The 16578-nt window shown below is 40.5% G+C and overlaps 1 protein-coding gene across 2 annotated transcripts in view; it reads left to right on the top strand.

Moving 5' to 3' along the window:
* The window catches only part of COP1 (COP1 E3 ubiquitin ligase), a 127711-nt gene that overhangs the window by 28239 nt on the left and 82894 nt on the right, over positions 1-16578 (top strand). For both annotated transcript variants that reach the window (XM_055815075.1, XM_055815074.1), the window contains exons 9-11: positions 2516-2573; positions 6152-6266; positions 9762-9897. In XM_055815075.1, coding sequence (XP_055671050.1) covers positions 2516-2573; positions 6152-6266; positions 9762-9897 — 309 coding nt within the window. The remainder of the gene's footprint in view (positions 1-2515; positions 2574-6151; positions 6267-9761; positions 9898-16578) is intronic.

Below are 16578 nucleotides of genomic sequence, written 5' to 3'. Positions count from 1 at the left end.
TTCTTGAGAGTTTGTTTTTATCTGGTCTCTAGTGACTTGCCCCTTATTCATCTACTTCCTCTAAATCTCAGGCTTGCTTCATTAATTCTCTATTTCTTGTTTGTAGCTTTTCTCCCACACTCTTAACATCAAAATGTGAAATTTTTTTATGCCTGCCCACATCTTCCTTAAGTTCTGTAGCAAAAAAAAGTATGGTTATCATGTTCAACACATTCTAGGCTTCGAGAAACACGTGTTTTCCCTTAAGCCTGTACAGGGTATGATGAAATATTAAATTGGGTAATAGCACAGCACTTGTTTACAGTGTTGCAGATTGCTGGGTTTGTATACTAATAGAGAACAAGAGGGGAAGAATAAGGGAAAAGAACAAATAGTTCTCTGTATGTTTTTTCTGAACAGGTGCGCATGCTACTTTTGCTACCAGTAAATGGTGCAAACAGGAGATACAAATAAGCAACTTCTTTGTGACTGTGTCTTCATGAGTAATAGCAATAACACTGTCACTAACAATTTCTGGAGGAAAATTCTGATCTAAAAATTAGTGTCTTGGTAACTCTGATTTAGTTGGTAAAATCCTGATCTCCTTCCCCTCCATTTGTTCTAATTACCCCCTTCTGCCCCTCTAAAGGTGTAACAAATGGGATTTATAGTCCATGGGTTGCAGTGTTTTTGTTGTTACAGGTTTTTAAATCTGTCATGTTAGTGTAGCTGAATTTCCTAACTGAACCTAATGTTACAGCTTTTTAAAAAGAATTCAGAGGGAGCTCTTGTGATTTTCTGATTATTTGCTTCCTGTTTTTAAAAGGAAAAACATTCAAGCATATGCCAGTTAACTCGGCTACAGGCACTGCACAGAAATGACTTTGAATTTGTATTCTGGTTAGGGAGATTACGTCTGCTTTCTTGAAGGCTTTACATCACCAGACAACCTGCAGCAAAATGAGACCAGATGCTATAAGTTCTGTGTGTTTTGCTGTTAATTGCCACTGTACCTGTCTCAGAATGGAGTACTTTTTCATCACTTTCCAGCAGAGACTGTTGTTCATGCAGTTCCTGGCAGGATGTGCTGTATGTGTTTCATTATTTCATGTGGCCACGTTCTAATTTAAAGTTCATTATCCCTGACCATGGCTGAAACAGCTCTGCTGTTTTCTCCCTTGCAATAGCTTGCAGCAAACAATGATTTTTATCTCTCAGATTTTCTTGTTTTGCAGCTTTTGTCTTGCCTGTAACAGAAGCCAAATCAATCTTATTTTAGAAGTTAACCACTGAGACTTTAAAATCATCTCTCATCTTCTTTTTCTACTTCCTTCCACCTCCTGGAGAGCCTTAAAACATTCAGAAACATTTAAGCACTAGTACCACTGTTTCATCCTTTTAGACTTACAGGTTCCCTGACTGGCAATTCAGCCAAACCACTTGTTTTGTGACCAAGAATGGCAAATCTGTGCATCAGTTCTAGCAGCATTTAGGCAAATGTCAATAGGTACAATCATCTATTCAAAAGAACCTGGAACCTTTATCAGTATTCTAGCAGCTTTTTAAAGAAACCTTCAGTTTTCCCAAGAAATGTTTAAATCTAAGGTTACCTCATAAATCTGAGAATAACAAACCCAGATAGTTTCTTTTCTGTCCAAATGACGTAGCAGAAGCAAGTGAGTTATAAAGACTTCTAGAAATGATTGTGGTGGTGTTTGTAACGGGTTCTGGATAATTAATAAAATGGTGTTCTTGTGTAGTAACCTTTTATTTATCCTAAAAGTATTTTGAATTGGAGTCATAAGGGTGTTTTTATCTGGCTCTGGTGTCTTACTGTGAGAGCTAAATATTTTGCCCATAGGTGGTTCAGTATTCTTGCATATGTTTTCTGCTTATATCAGTATAACCTTTTGCAGTTTTGAAAGTTAAATATCTTGAGTTTGCATATCAGTGCTACATTTTGAAAACGTGTATCTAAGGTATGTTGAGTCATTATAGATACTATGTAGCTATGGTATAGCACTTTCTAATAATAGTAATCTTGGCTATCAGTATTTTCTAGTTTATTTCTGTATTTCATTACTTGTCAGTTTTGTCTGTCTTCAGATATGTCTGGAATATTGGTGTCTGTCTTAAGCTGATTTCTCTAGCTTTTCTCTTCAGTGCTGTTTCAAATGCCATGGCATTAAACTTTTTTTTTTTTTAAAGGAACTGAAAACCAATGGTAGCATGTTATTTTCAAAATATCTCATCCTGTGTATTTCATACAAAAGATATGCTTTTGCATTCTAATTAGAAATTATTAGATGGGACTACACGTAATTGTGTGTGACAGCATTCTGCTGTAGGAGATCCCTGTATTAAAAAAAGAAAAAAATCCTCCCAGACAAAAAATAACCTTGTGTTCCCTGTCTGTAAAATGGATTTCAATGGCAAGTATGCTGCAGGATGTAAAGGGGAGAATAGTAAACAGGTTAAAAATGATAAAGGATGGTTGTACAGTGATTTAAGCAGACTATTTCTCTTGGTTTTGCAGTAGTCTCATTGACTCCACGGAGTATAGCCAGTCCCCAGGCTTCAGTGGCAGCTCTCAGGTAAGGTAATACATGTGTCTGCACCCGGGGGGACAGGAGAGTGAACGTGGAGGTTGGGCAGAGATCAGGCATAACTACATCCATTTCCCGCATGCTGGTCAGCTCGAGTCTCGCAGATGCTTTTAACTGGTTTATATGGGCAAACTGGAGCCAAGACTACAGCTGTAGGAATGACTGCATGGTTTTGAGTGTTTACACTGACACTATCGGAGAAATCTGGAGTAATATATTTAGACGTCTGACTTTATTCCCAAAGCTGACCCTTCCATGGAATAGGGGATATTTTTTGCTCTTCATCTCCCAAGTGGGCAGCATTTGGGAAGAAAGGCAAATCCCTGACCCTTTGCATTGACTTAAATAGCTTTAGATCAAGCTTGACTTTCAAAACAAGAAACATTAATCCTCCAAACATACGGCTGTCTTGTAGTTTGCCCCCATTAAGGCTTTACAGACTGTATTATAAATTCACATAGAGAATAAAAAGTTGTGTACACAGTAAAGTTGTTTGGCAGGCAGCCTCCAAACTGTCTGATCTGCAGCGCCTGCCAAATGCCTAACAGCACTACTGTAGTCTTGCAGCTTGGAGTGATTCAGCTGGGCTGGGAAGATGACACTGATATCCAGCTCACAGATTCAAAAAGGTTAAACAGTTTTGATTTACACAGACAAACTGTTGGTGATATGCCAGCTTGTGCCTTTGGTGTCCTTTGGTGGTGAGCCATCCATGGCACACAGTGTAAATTAACAGGTGGAAGTGCTGTTGGATCTTATTTGGTGGAGTAGCTGATACGAAGAAAAAAGACCTGAATTTTGGGCTGGTGTGCATGCAGGGGTTTGGGTTTGCAGCTTATAACTAATTGGTAATTAGAAAATTCCATCTATTAGTCTGTGGGAAAATTAATTGTTGTTCCTGCTTCTGTGGTCTTGGGAGGCTTTTGCTTGAACAAAGAACTGTAGCTCTACCTCACTTCAGAGGGCAAGTGAAATGTGGAAAGCTTATGTTCAGAATTCTGGTAGTGTGTTTGTTCTCCACTGACACTACCTGTCTCCTACTTTTCTTTCTATTTCAAAGATAAAATCAATAACATAGCTATGTGGCTGGTAAGTACACAAAACAAGCAGCCTAAAACCAAACAGCCTAGGCTTTCTAGTCATTCTGCATGTGACAGTCTTATTTGTGTGAGTATAATCTTTTCTGTCAAATGCAATTATTATTTTTTTGTCCTCAAGAGTGCAAGATCATACTCTAGTACAAATTTTTGTATTAAACTTTAATATACATTTGGATGGGGAGCTGAAAGAGAACTCTTGAAGTTAAACACTTCATTCAAAGGTAGCCTAACTTCAGCAAGACTTTACCATAAAAACAGTTGTAAGAATAAAGATTCAATTGTACCTTTTCCTAATTGTCAGTCATGGCAATACTACAGATTGCGCACCGCAGGCAGTAATAAGCTATGCTGGGATGGAGAGAATAGCTTTCTTTCTCAATATAATTACTCAGCACATTACTCAGAAACATTTTGGAGAAGAATTTATATACTGCAAAGCTTCAAGACTGTTTTCTTCCAGGAAGTGAACTTCAGAAGTAAATAGTGGACAATAGGGGACGTAGGCCCTGGGGAATTCTGCAGGCAGTATTTAGTGGCAGTACCTTTCTTTTCTGCTAGAAATAAGGATCCTGAGTGTAGCTATGAAGTTTTCCCCCAGTTGCTAGAAAACTCTTCAGCGCACCTGATGGGAATAAAACAGTAAAATAGCTCCTGATGATAACTGAGCAATCCAAGCTAATCCTCAACTTGGACAACCATAGTAGTTTTAGCAGCTGAATAAAAATTGCTTGGGTATGGTTTCTTTTCAGTTGTAGGTTCCCCCTCCCCCCCCCCCCCCCATTTCCCAGCATTGCTTAACAAGTAGCCAGGGAACAGACTTAAGAGAAACTGAATGTATGTTTGGTAAAACGTGAGCAGTTTAAAATGCTTGGGTGAGGAGGATCTGATGGAGATGGGTTAATACAGATTGATTCCCAGAACAGCTGGGTTGCCATGTGCCAGCTTGAGACCTGCTTGTAGGGATCTGCCTCTGGAGAGCTGGAGGCAGGCGTATACTTACCATGATTGATTCCATCTTGATGTGGACTGGACTCATCTGGCAGATCAGGCTTGGCCTTGGGTTCTATTGCTCATCATGTTGCAGGTGGCTCGTCTTAAGACTGAAGTGATTGCTTTTTGCTTGAAGTTATCTTGAGCCCTAATCATTCCTGATGCGCTGAGAGAAGCTGGAGCCCTTGCAAGCTGGTGCACAGAATTAATACAAGGATGCTGTGAAAGTGTTGTGTTAAGCATTTCTTAAAGCTGTGAAACTTGAGAAAATTGTGGTCGAAAGTTGTTGCTGTAGGGTTACTGTCCAGTGTCTTAGTTGTGTGTTGAGGTTGGAGTTGCTTTCAATACAAAACAAGCTGCACAGACCGTAGGTGCCATCAACATGCAAGTCTGTGTCATAGTGTCAATGTATGGCTGGGGCCCCACATGGGATGTGGTGTCTGCAGGGCTTTATTGCTTGGGGTTTGCTTATTCCCTGAAATGTTAGATTACTGTTCATACAGGTATAAGCAGAATTTGAGTGGGCTGTAAACTTAGCTCATTCTTGATGGCTGCAACGAGGGCAAGCTCATTCTTCTGCATGGATTGAGGGGCAGTTGTACATGGAGTGGGTTTGTTAGTGCCATTGAGTGGCATTGCAGACCTTGTATGTGGTCAGGGAGGTGGCTCATTAAGGAGCTTGGTAGGTCTCAAATCTTACTTTAAACTTCCCCATGAGCTTTCAGTATGTGATATCTGAGTCGTCTTAAATGTAATTTAAAGCAAGGTGCTTGTCATGCTTTTTGTGTAGTAGGGGATCTTGTTCCTTGTTCTTACAGTACTTCTTGTTTTAATCACTAGTATTTTCTGTTTTGCTTCAGGAGAGCTTACTTACGTAATTTCACTCCTTTGCTTCTGCCTCTTATTGCTTGGGTAGGTTGGGAAATGGCGAGTTTCATGGACTATTCAATTAACCTTTGAACTCAATGGTGTCTTCTGTTTCTATCCTTATTTGCTTAGCTTTACAGAGAGTTACTAAATTACTTCTTTTGAAGCAACTCACTAACTCTTTAAACACCTCCTTCTCTTTTTAATGAGAACTCTGCCAGGGATCTAGGAAGTATTTGTTGTACAGTCTGATTTGTGAAGCTGGAAGCCTGCTATCTTTGGCCTCTGCTGTCTATCTGTATAAATGCAAGCTGTGACTCCCAAAGGGCTGCTGCTGTCTGTCCTGTGTGTGAGACTGGAATTGATAAATTTGCAAAGGTTCAGGAAACAAGAACTGCCTAAACACAGCCTTTCTTGTTTGTCAAGTGAAAGGGTGCAGCGTAGGACCCTAAGAGCTGTTGAGAGTGGCAAGATCTTCATTTGTTGTCACTTTACATTTCTTACCCTTCACATATAATGTATCAATTGTTTATAACTTGGTAAAATTTGTTGAAATGGAACCCAGGCCTGGCTTTACCTTTCTGAAGTGGGTTTTTTTTTTCCATTCAGACCAAAAAGCAGCCGTGGTATAACAGCACGCTAGCCTCACGACGCAAGCGGCTCACAGCTCATTTTGAGGACCTAGAGCACTGCTATTTTTCCACCAGGATGACACGTGTCTCGGGTGAGTTCCTCTTGTGTGGTGTTCAGCTTCTGACATCCGTTACCTCTTACAGTGCCTAGTCTTCAGAAAAGACTTGCTTTTGAGAGCAGCTTTCACTTCTTCCCTGCACAGGAATGTTGCTATACATACATATTTATGTGTTACTCGGATCATCCAGTTTTGCTGTTCTTGGCCAATCTTTGAAGTTGCTAAATTTGGAAAACTTCATCCTGTCACTTCTGGGGGGCACATGTATTGCTCTCTATTTACAACGAAGGACGTAAGCCACAATAAACAATTTAGCTGATGCTCATTCTGAGGACGCAAATGTTTGAAAGTAGGGTTGTCTTTCTACTAGATGGTGGTATAAACACAGTAGTTAAAAAACACTGCTGTTGAAATACTACAGAGGTATAAACATAAACTGATAAATTCTCCTGTATTTAGCATGGAATAGGACACTTGGAGGTTATCCTTTATGTTGTCTAGATTGAGACATGGTTAACAAATGGCTTGGAGTATAGAAGCTGAATGTGCAGCAGCATTGTTGTCCCATGGGGCACACCTTAGATTTAAGGCTTGTTTTGCAGAATTAGAAGCTGTTTTCACAATTGCCTAGATTGCCTCATTCATAATTGAGTAACAGTGTGACAGCAGCTAGAGTAATTGTTACCTAGTGAATGGATGGTTCTTAATTACATGACAAGATTCTCTTAAACAAATGGGTCAAATGAAGATGTCTTGAGGGCAGGGAGGGTTGCTCTGCAGCCCCTCTAGGGAGGAAACCAGCTTTGGGAAAAAAGTTTCAGGCAATGGGCTGTGGCAGGGAAGACTCAGCACCTGCGAGCTGCAGCCCATATGAAGAGTAACAAACTGCAGCAAGGAGTGGGGCACAGCCAGCTGTCAGGGGATGGGAGAAACCTGGGGACAAAAGGGAACCAGGCAGAGGTTGCTGCAGTGGAGTATCTTGTAGCTTTGGAAGGCAAGGACCAATGTCACAGGACAGAGTTCAGCAATACAGCTGGGATAGAAACCCCTGCTCTTTTTTTTTTTTCTCCATGAATTTAGTTTAAGTTTTATTCACTTTAAATAAAAATGAGGCTTTTCTTTTTTAATTTAAAAAAAATTGGCTTTAAGTGTAAAGGCTGCAGCGTGTTTTAGGGGAGCTTGCTCTTAGCTATGTCTGTATTTTCTGCCTACTTCAGAGCAATGACTGGCTCAGTTCTCATCAAGCACAGCAAAATAATTTTAACAGAGAATGCAGCACATTGAGAGGGCGCTTCAGTAGTGCTTCAGCTACATCAGGGAAGCCAGTTATATGTGACCAGCCAGTTTTGTGTGAAGTACTGGCAAGTGCTTGGCAGAATACAGTAGTTCAGATCACATCAAGATGTTTGCATGCAATGCTACCTTGGTGATGCGTAACTGTTTGTTAAAATAATACTTATTAACAAAGGATAACAACTGGGGCTTTTCCCAGCATTCTCTTGTAGAAGACATCTTTCTTCATAATTGGAGCTATAAATATGAATGCATTGAAACTGTTTTTGTATTCATGTCAGCCGCACAGAGTGGAGGATTTGCAAGTGCAGTTTTTTCTTAATCAAGTATCACAGGTTATCCTTTATTTAAGTTTTCTTCTCAAGTCATTCCTGCTTTTTGACACATTTTAAATAGGATTTAATGTGGATTTAAAGCTTTTTGCAAGAAGTGCTGGTGACTGTTCTAGTAGGGAGTGGAGACAGAATATAACTAATTATGAAATGGCCTTGCACTTTAGGGAAAATGTCTGGAGAAATAACATTCCATTTTCCAAGCACAGACACAGAATAAATTATAAGATGACTCTGTGCTTGATCTCTAAAAGAGGGAAATGGAAGAGTAGCAGTTGTTTGTTCCTATCGTAGTGTCGAAGGAGCCAACAGTCTTTGAAAAACACTGACGGATGTTTATGCTCTTCTTGAGCTGTTTCCTGTAATGGTCAGGTGCTGATGATTTTAAGTTGGAGCAGCACTTTGTTCATTTTCCCCTTTTAATCCATCTGATGTGAGTAATGTATATGCTAGTACCCTTGAACATGCTAATTACTAGCCTTCACTGTGCCTTTATATGATGAAACATTAAATAGCATATAAGGGACGCTTCAAAATACTTTACAAGTGTAGAGCAAGATAACTTCTGATGGCAAGGAATTACCAGCGTGCAGAAAGTGATTATTCCCTCTGTTTTCCCCACAAGAAGTCACAGCTGTATCTTGCTTTTATAGATCAGCATCTTCCTTTTTTCACCCGAATATTTCCAAAGCTTTCGAATAAGTGGAGCTTTGTTTCCTTATGCTGCTGATAAGGAAACAGTTAAGGATAACTTAAGGAGTGGGTGGAATTTGATCTCAACTGTGTAAGCTGTGTGTGTGGTTTCTCTGCTGCTACAGTGGACGCTGTAGTTTACCAGAAGACAAGGTGTACAGTAGCTGTAAACTGAGGTGCTGTGTGTTAGTGCTGTGAGAGCAGTGATAGCTGTAGTTCCGCTGTAGTTCCCTTACCTTGCACTGGTGCAAAAAGACAAAGTGAAGGTGGGAGCGTTAGAGGAGGGAAATGAGAATGGCTGGAAATTCTGGGGATTATTACAAAGCCTGAAGGCTCTACCTGATGTTTGACTGCAGGTGTATGAGTTTATTAGGAACCCTGACTTGCCCATGTGGCATCGCTGTAAGTTAGGAATTCTTCCTTGATCAGGAAATACTGCGTTCTAAAAATCACTTAAATAGAATTCCATTCATACCAAGAGAAGTTGAGTCTTCTGAGGAATCGGAGAATGACTTTCAGCTATCTACATTACAGTTCAGTTTTAACTTTTGTAGTATACTGTTCCATTTCCCACAGAATATTTATCATCATTATTCAAGCTGGCTCAGTTTCACCTTGTCTGTTGAAGGTCATAATTTTCAAAAAATGTATAGTATGGGGAGTCTTCTGGTTCCATGCTTGTCTTCCTTCTCCAGCTCTGAAACAACTCTTAGCTCTGTTGCTTTTGGAATAACAAGACAAATATTTTATACTAAAAGTATTTGAATTTAATTGAAGCCAAATGTAGGCATATTGTAACAGAAGTATAGGGAAAGGAATATACTTTCACCTCCACAGAAAACTAGATGTGTTTGAGTGCATTTTGATATGCTTAAAGGTTTTATGTAAATAATCTATTGCCCTTAAGCTCATTTATTTTATTCAAATTCAGAGCTCATCAGGAAAGTTGTGTTTGTGATTTCTAGGCAGATTCTCAGCACGGTAGGCTCACCCAGCATTGCAGTGGAAAGACTTAATTTGTGCTCTAAAAATCATACCACCTTTGGGGAATGCTAGAGGTGAGAGAGAACCAGGTTTTGACCAAGAATTCTCCCCAGGTAGCAAGCAGTGGTAGTGTCATGTGAAAACATGAATCTTGGGGGGGGGGTTTGTTTGCTGCTGAGTTTTTCTCACTCTTTCTGTCCTCCCCCATACTGCTGCCTCTCCCTAGATGACAGCAGAACCACAAGCCAGCTGGATGAGTTTCAGGAGTGTCTATCCAAGTTCACGCGCTACAACTCTGTCCGACCCCTGGCAACGCTGTCTTACGCTAGTGACCTCTACAATGGTTCCAGCATAGTATCCAGGTAAGATATACTGCAGCTCTGACGGTGCATCTCATGCTGACATAGGCTGTTGAGGCAGAGTTAATAACCTGTATTAAACAAGTTATGGGCTGTACATAACGCTTTGCAGTCACTTCCCAAAACCAGTTTTGCCCATGTGTGGTTATCATCGATCTGCAAAGACACTCAAGTACCACAGTAGTATCTCTTATTCCCGTTGGTGCTGCTCAAGATGGAGTGCAGAACCTTTGCGGTGCCAGTATCTGCAGCTGTTGTGATACAACAGGCTTTGTGCTGTAGGCTCAGCCCTCTTCGTGTCAGTGTAGTTGCATTGTAAGTGATGCAGTCCTAGCATTTTAAGAAACATCCATCTTGCTTGGTGTAGGTAGTGTTAAGTGTTGGTTTTAAGTGCTGTCGGTAGAGCCAGTAGTAATGGCAAATACTAAAAAAGTTGTTTTTAACTGTGACTGCTTGAACTCTTGGGTACTGGAAGCTCTGTTTACAGTGCTAAACACTAGGGAGGGGGTGGTTGTGGTAACGCCAACTCAACAGCTCCGTTCTTGCTAACAACAACTCTGTATACCCTGCTGTGTGGGGTGGTCACGTCCTGTGCACTGCTGCTGAAGCTCATCTGAGCCTCCTGTGGATCAGTTTGAACACTTAACTGGTGAGATGCCATTGGCTTGTCTTTCAACAGAATTACTTTCTTCTAGTTTAACTCCATGAACCAGCTCCCTTAGGGATCAGCCTTAAGTGAGCACAAAGGATGGGGAGAGGCTGGGACCTGACAACAGCCCTAACCTTAAACTGGTTTCAGCAGCTGTGGAAGCATACCCTGGGGGGGACTTAATTAGTCTGTGGTAGCTTGTTTGGAGCTGGTTTGGTGGAAAAAATGATGCAATATGTGAACTGGGAGATCTGTTTTGCATGGCATAGACTGAGGACCAGTTAGCTTCTTACAGGCACACTTTACAAATTTAAGTGTGTTTGTTTACAGCAACCTTTTGAGGAAGAGAAGTAGTATCACTTTTATACATGGGGTTCAGGAGATCCAAAGTGGCCATACCTGAGGTCTTGAAAAACATTGCAATGACATGAACTCAGATTTCCTGTATCTTGATCTGATGCCTTACAAAGGGGCCATTTGAACAGTGACAGAACAGCTTGGATGTTTGAAAGATGCACTGTGTGAAGAAATGGAGGCATGAGTAGCATGAAATACATATTTCTTTAAAGAAGCATTGATTCCTTAACTACTGCAATATGTAGCAGGAATGTACAATGTCTGACTTAGCCACAGAGGCCAGAACACAGTAATCGCTGATCTGACGTATATTTAACCCGCACTGATTGGGTTCACACTAGCTGCAATGAAATGCAGATGGGAATCTCACTGCAATGTAGACAAACTTCCTCAGCTACGAACTTCAGTGTGGATTGGATTTGGCTCCTTTGCCCTTTCTTCTCCTTGACATTCTGCAAAAGCAGCGTTTTTGTGGTATTTGGTTAGAAAATGCTGGAAGGGCAGTAAATCTTGCTCCTATTTTGAAGGCATTATAATTCTTGGGTGAAATATGTTTGTGAAGTATGTGTGGTGTTAAAATGAAGATACTGTGGGGCCTCCTGCCAAGCTAGTGCTAGAATCTGTAGTTAAATGCATTTAACTGCAAAATAACTTGGCTTCCAGCTCAAGGTTTTCCCCTCCTCATGCTTTTTATTTATCGAGGCATTTAAGAAATTTTTGGGGGTTTTAGTGTGTGAGCTGAGTAAGGCTGTTCACATCTGAGCATGTCCTTAAGTGCTTTGGTGAAGCGGGGCTGCTGAATGTGCTGCTGCAGTAGCTCTTGTTAGCTTCTGGCTATCCAAACAGTTCCTTTAAAGTTTGAATTTGTTAAGCAAGAGTTTACGTGTAGGTATGTGTTGGCGAACACATTTCTGTGTTCGCTGTTGTTCTTCATCCAAATTAATAGACTATTTAATAAAGTTCGGAGAGTGTGAAGCTAAATGAGGTGTGTGTCTTGGTCATGGCAGCTTAAGATAATAAAGGAGCAGGTTTTAGGTACCCGTGGATGAGCCAGGTTAATTATTGGGGCGCTTGAAAAGCTTATCACTTTCACTTTTAAATGCTGTGAGAAGCTCTATTGTTTGTTTGGACCCCTGCACTGCTTTTTAAAGGTGTTCCTGGGCATGCAGTGGGAAACACTGATCAAATGGTAAAAAGTGAGTCCTGCTGCTTAGCTGTTGTGACAAATGCTTTTAAATACAAAACCAACGTAAGGTCAATAAGTAAGCAATCCTCAAATATTTTCAAAAGTCTTTTAAAGAGATTTTTAACTATATTAAGAATAAAAGTAGAATTGACTGGAAGTTAAACTTCCTTGTACTTAATTTAGTTTGGTTTGTTGTTTGTTTGGGGTTTTTTTTTTAAGAAAATAAACTGCTGTTACAAATAGATAGAATACAAGTTTGGCTTGCTTTGCTTTTTAAGCCTATACAAGGTTAACACACTGGACTCCAAAAGATCAGCTAGCTTAAATAAAGAGGTTTTAAAGATATATTAGCTTTATGTTTGCAAAGAGTTTAGGGTAGCAGGATGAAAAATGTAATTAAAGGCTGTATAGAAACAGGCTGGATAAACCTCTGGAACCGAGCAGCAACAGTACTCTCCTGAGTGTCTTGCCACAAGCATATTTATGAATGTCTGGGCTTCTGAGGACTAATAAAAGAGCATAAACAATACTATGTATGTTGTGTTACTGTAAAAAACGTGATGAAATATTAAGAAAGCTGGAGTTGCCTTTTGGGCTGAGGGGACAAGCCAGGGCTGCGCTCTGCGGTTCCAGGTTTCCCCAGCCTGGCAGGGAGCGTGCCCAGGGGGCTGGTGCTGAGCCTGGCTGGGCTGGTAGCCCAGCGGCAGCCGTGCAGCATCCGCGTGGTGGCAGCCGTCTGTTGCAGTGCTGGCAGCGCAGGGCTGTGGGCAGGGGGTGCAGCGCTGACACTTGAGCTGTGCATCTTCATGTACGGGGTTATGGTCTTATTTGGAAAGGTGCACGCAGTGTGATCATAAGCCCAGTGAGGGAGAGCCTTCTTACCTTGCTCAGAAGCATGGTACAAGCAAAACTGACAACCATCAGTGCTTTCCGCCCCCTGCCCCCCCCATTTGCTTCAAGAAAAACAGATGAAGGAAGATGTAAAGTGAAAACGCATTCAAAGCTTTGCAATTGCTGGTAGCTCAGTTTTGCTTTAACATTAGGGGGACTTCCAACATGCTTGCTGGTACATGTACCTCGATATGCTAAATGATTTTTTTACTATACACTCTGTTCTCCTCAGTACAAAGTATTTACATGGTTTTCACAAGTATATTAAGTTTTGTTAGAACTGGGCCAAGGAATAAATTTTTCCATTTATTAAGCCCCCAGACAGAGCAGTCGTCAGAGCTTAACTTTTCTTCTCTCTTCTTGCTGTGGCAGTAAATAGTAAAGGCTTTCTTTTAAAGATGAGTCTGTAAACTGCAGTGTTAGCATTACAATGATTTATGTAGAAAATTGCTTTAGCACTGTCAGAGGCCTTCAGAGAATAATGTGGCAGTCTGTCATATTTTAAGGAAAAAAAAAAAGAACAGAAAAATCCAAGAAACAGACTATGGAAAGATGTCTGTCTGAAACCTGGTTATTGGAAAGCTGGTTCTCCTTGCTGGGTGGTTCCCAGGTCTGGTGGAAGCATGAATACATCTCTCCCAGAGGCCCTGATGTTTGGGGGCAAATGGTGTGGGTTTTGTCATCTGCTCAAACTTCAAATTCTTCTGGGTTAGCTTGCCATTTCTTTGAAAGGTCTTAAAATTACATCCAAAGGGGTTCGTGTGGCCAAGACTAACTATTTATCTAAAGGCATAGTGATTTACACAGAGGGAAAGAAACAGCTTGGTTTTTTGGGTGCTGAAACCTTACTAATCTCATCTGTTTGATCTTGAGACAGTGTTCAAAAACTGGATCTTATGTTTGGGGTCCATTATTCTTTTTTTAAAAATTTATTGCTTGCTTTTTCCATTGCCTTTATGTAATGAATAAGAGATTAAGAGGTTTCTTTTAGCATTCAAACAGTACAATTAAGTCTGTTTCAAAATTGTAATTTTTTTGTTGACCCTTTCATTAACATGACCTGAAATCCTTTCTTCAAAGGTGAGCTTAAAATAAAACCCATCCATTAGGGGTATTTTTCCCCCCCTGTATTCATTGAACCATTCTTGTTTGTTGTTTCCATTTTACTTTGGACTACAATTACTTGTCCATATAAATTCTCAGATCCAGACTTTAACAAAGTGCCTTTTAGTTCTGTGTCTACCATAATAAGCTCCTTTTTCCTCCTTGTTTTGAGTACCCTGGGCTGGCTAGGATTAGATGAACCATTTTACTGAGTTTGTGACCAGCAATGCTTCTATCTTGGTGGTAAAGATAAATGAAAGAAATGTAAGTGGGTTTATCCCTCACAGGATTGTGCTTCAGAGTGCAGTAGATACTGCTACTTGAGAAGATGAGAAATGAGGAGGGCTGAATTTTTCTTATACTGTGTTAAATCATTTTTTAAATGGACTCTTAAATACAAGTGGCAGCTCAAAACTGTGGATGGATCTGTCTTGTTTGGACTGTTTCCACAGCTGGGAGGGAGAGAAATGCATGAATAAAGAGACTTGAACTACAGAGTGGCTGAGGAAACTTGAAGTCTAATGCTGTGAACCTACCTGAAGTTTGTGCTTATCCTGTGGTTCTTTTACCTTATTTCATCAGAGGTTTTGGCCCATAGACCAGAGGTTGTCTGGGGCCGAGAGGGAGGTTTGTTTGATTAGAGCTAAGTACAGAGCCTTTCCCTTCTCTGGAGTGCAGAACTGATACATTTCCTAGTACATAATTGTGGTCTGGATCCCTCAAGCAGAAGCTAAATGTGACTCATGCCCAGCAGAAGGCTTATACAGACGTCAGTTAAGATCTCTGAATTCAGAGTTATGCTCTCAATTCTCATGTAGCCCTCTTGAGTTCTCAGGATGGGCTGCTAGTACAAAAAGGGACTCGGAAAGCAGAAAAGAGCATGTCTGCTCCTATCTCCAGTCCTGACCTGAAAAGTAAACTTTCTGGTGACTGTGGTGATGCTGCAGAGAGGAGTCTGTTCTTCCATGAACTTAAGCTTTCACTTTTAGGAGTTAAACTTAAATAATTTGAAATTGGGAAGTTAATGAAGTTGCACAACCACCACTGGGACCTCACTTTTTTTCCTAGTAATTTCAGACTATTTGGTAGTAGGAAGATCTTTTTCCCATTAAGCTCTCTTAGTGCTTTAAACTTGTCTCCATCTGCAGATAATTAGGTGACGTTTTGTTAGTTTGATTTAAACTTTGTGAATTTTTATAAATGGTATGTTAAAATATTGAAGAGCCTTTTGATGAATTCGGGAAGTCTCTTTTTAAACAAATGTATTAAACAGTGATTGCTCAAAGTTTTTTTGGGTGGTTTTTTTGGTTTATATCTTGAAGAAACTTTGTGCAGTTTATATAAGTAGTTGCCATTTCTTGGCAAATGTTGTGTTGTGGTCACTGGCTTCAGCATTGGCTGGTCTGGCATTGAAGTAGGCTTCCCAAAGATGATGTGCAGGCTTCATCCTCAGAGGTATTCAAGAACTGGCTGGAGAAAGCCCTAAGCAAACTGGTCTGACCAAAGAGCTGCCTCTGCTCTGAGCAGGATTTTGGACCAGAGCCATCCAAGTCTTGGGGGTTATACTCTTGTGATAAAGATAAATGGTTAGCTTGATAGAAATGTCAGGTTCTGTCCCTGACTGTCTGCCTAGCATCTTCCTCTGGCCTTAGGTTTTAAGGAGAGGCAATGTCCTCATGTGGCTTTGCCACATAGTGCAAAGTGAAATTCACTTCCTATGAACTTTGGGATCCCTCACTCACAAATGGGGGTTAATGTAAAAACATTGTATTTATTAGAATAAGACTGGGCTTTTTTTGAAGAGAAGATTTGTGAAAGTGCAGGAACTTAAAATGGATGCTGTAGCATCAGGAATGTCCTCTGAGAGATCTATTTTCAGGGTAGGAGGATGGTACCATGTCCAAGTTGCATTGCATCATTGCATCCACCCCTTGTTGATCAGGACAGAAATCTTTTCTGTGAGGCTGCAGGCAGCTGCCCTTCTGTTCCTCCTGATGTTCATGTAATAACGGTTATCATCAGGTAGTAGTGCTATATCTTGGCCTCATGAGTTGGAAGCCACGAAAGGTGTGGTTTCACAGAATCTTATATGCAGAACTTCCATGGTGACAATGTTGGTAAAAGGCAAATTTCCCTTAATTTACCCCCCAATTTTATAGCTTGCTTTCAATATTGAGTGTTGATACAGTGAATTCTTATGTGCCTGCTTTGAAGAAACAAGCCTGTTATTAATAGGATATGATTTTCTGTAGCTTATTAAAGCCATATTCTTTAGCCGTATTTGTTGGAAGTGTCTGAATTTGCTAGGAGGTGATTATCTGAAAAGCATTAGTATTCCTTTGGATTTTTTGTTTGTTCCTTCCTTGCTAACTGAAGGAGTTAGTCTATTAAATGTAGGCAGCTGAAAAAAAAAAATATTGAGGTGGTGTGTTAAGGCATGCAAAGATGTATGATGTGGGCTTAAACACAGTTCTGAGAAAAAAATCACCTTACAAGC

The sequence above is a fragment of the Falco peregrinus genome, chromosome 10, assembly GCF_023634155.1.
Source record: "Falco peregrinus isolate bFalPer1 chromosome 10, bFalPer1.pri, whole genome shotgun sequence".
Lineage (NCBI taxonomy): Eukaryota > Metazoa > Chordata > Aves > Falconiformes > Falconidae > Falco > Falco peregrinus.
Note: the sequence above shows the minus strand (reverse complement) of the source record. Positions and strands in the feature narration are given on the sequence as shown.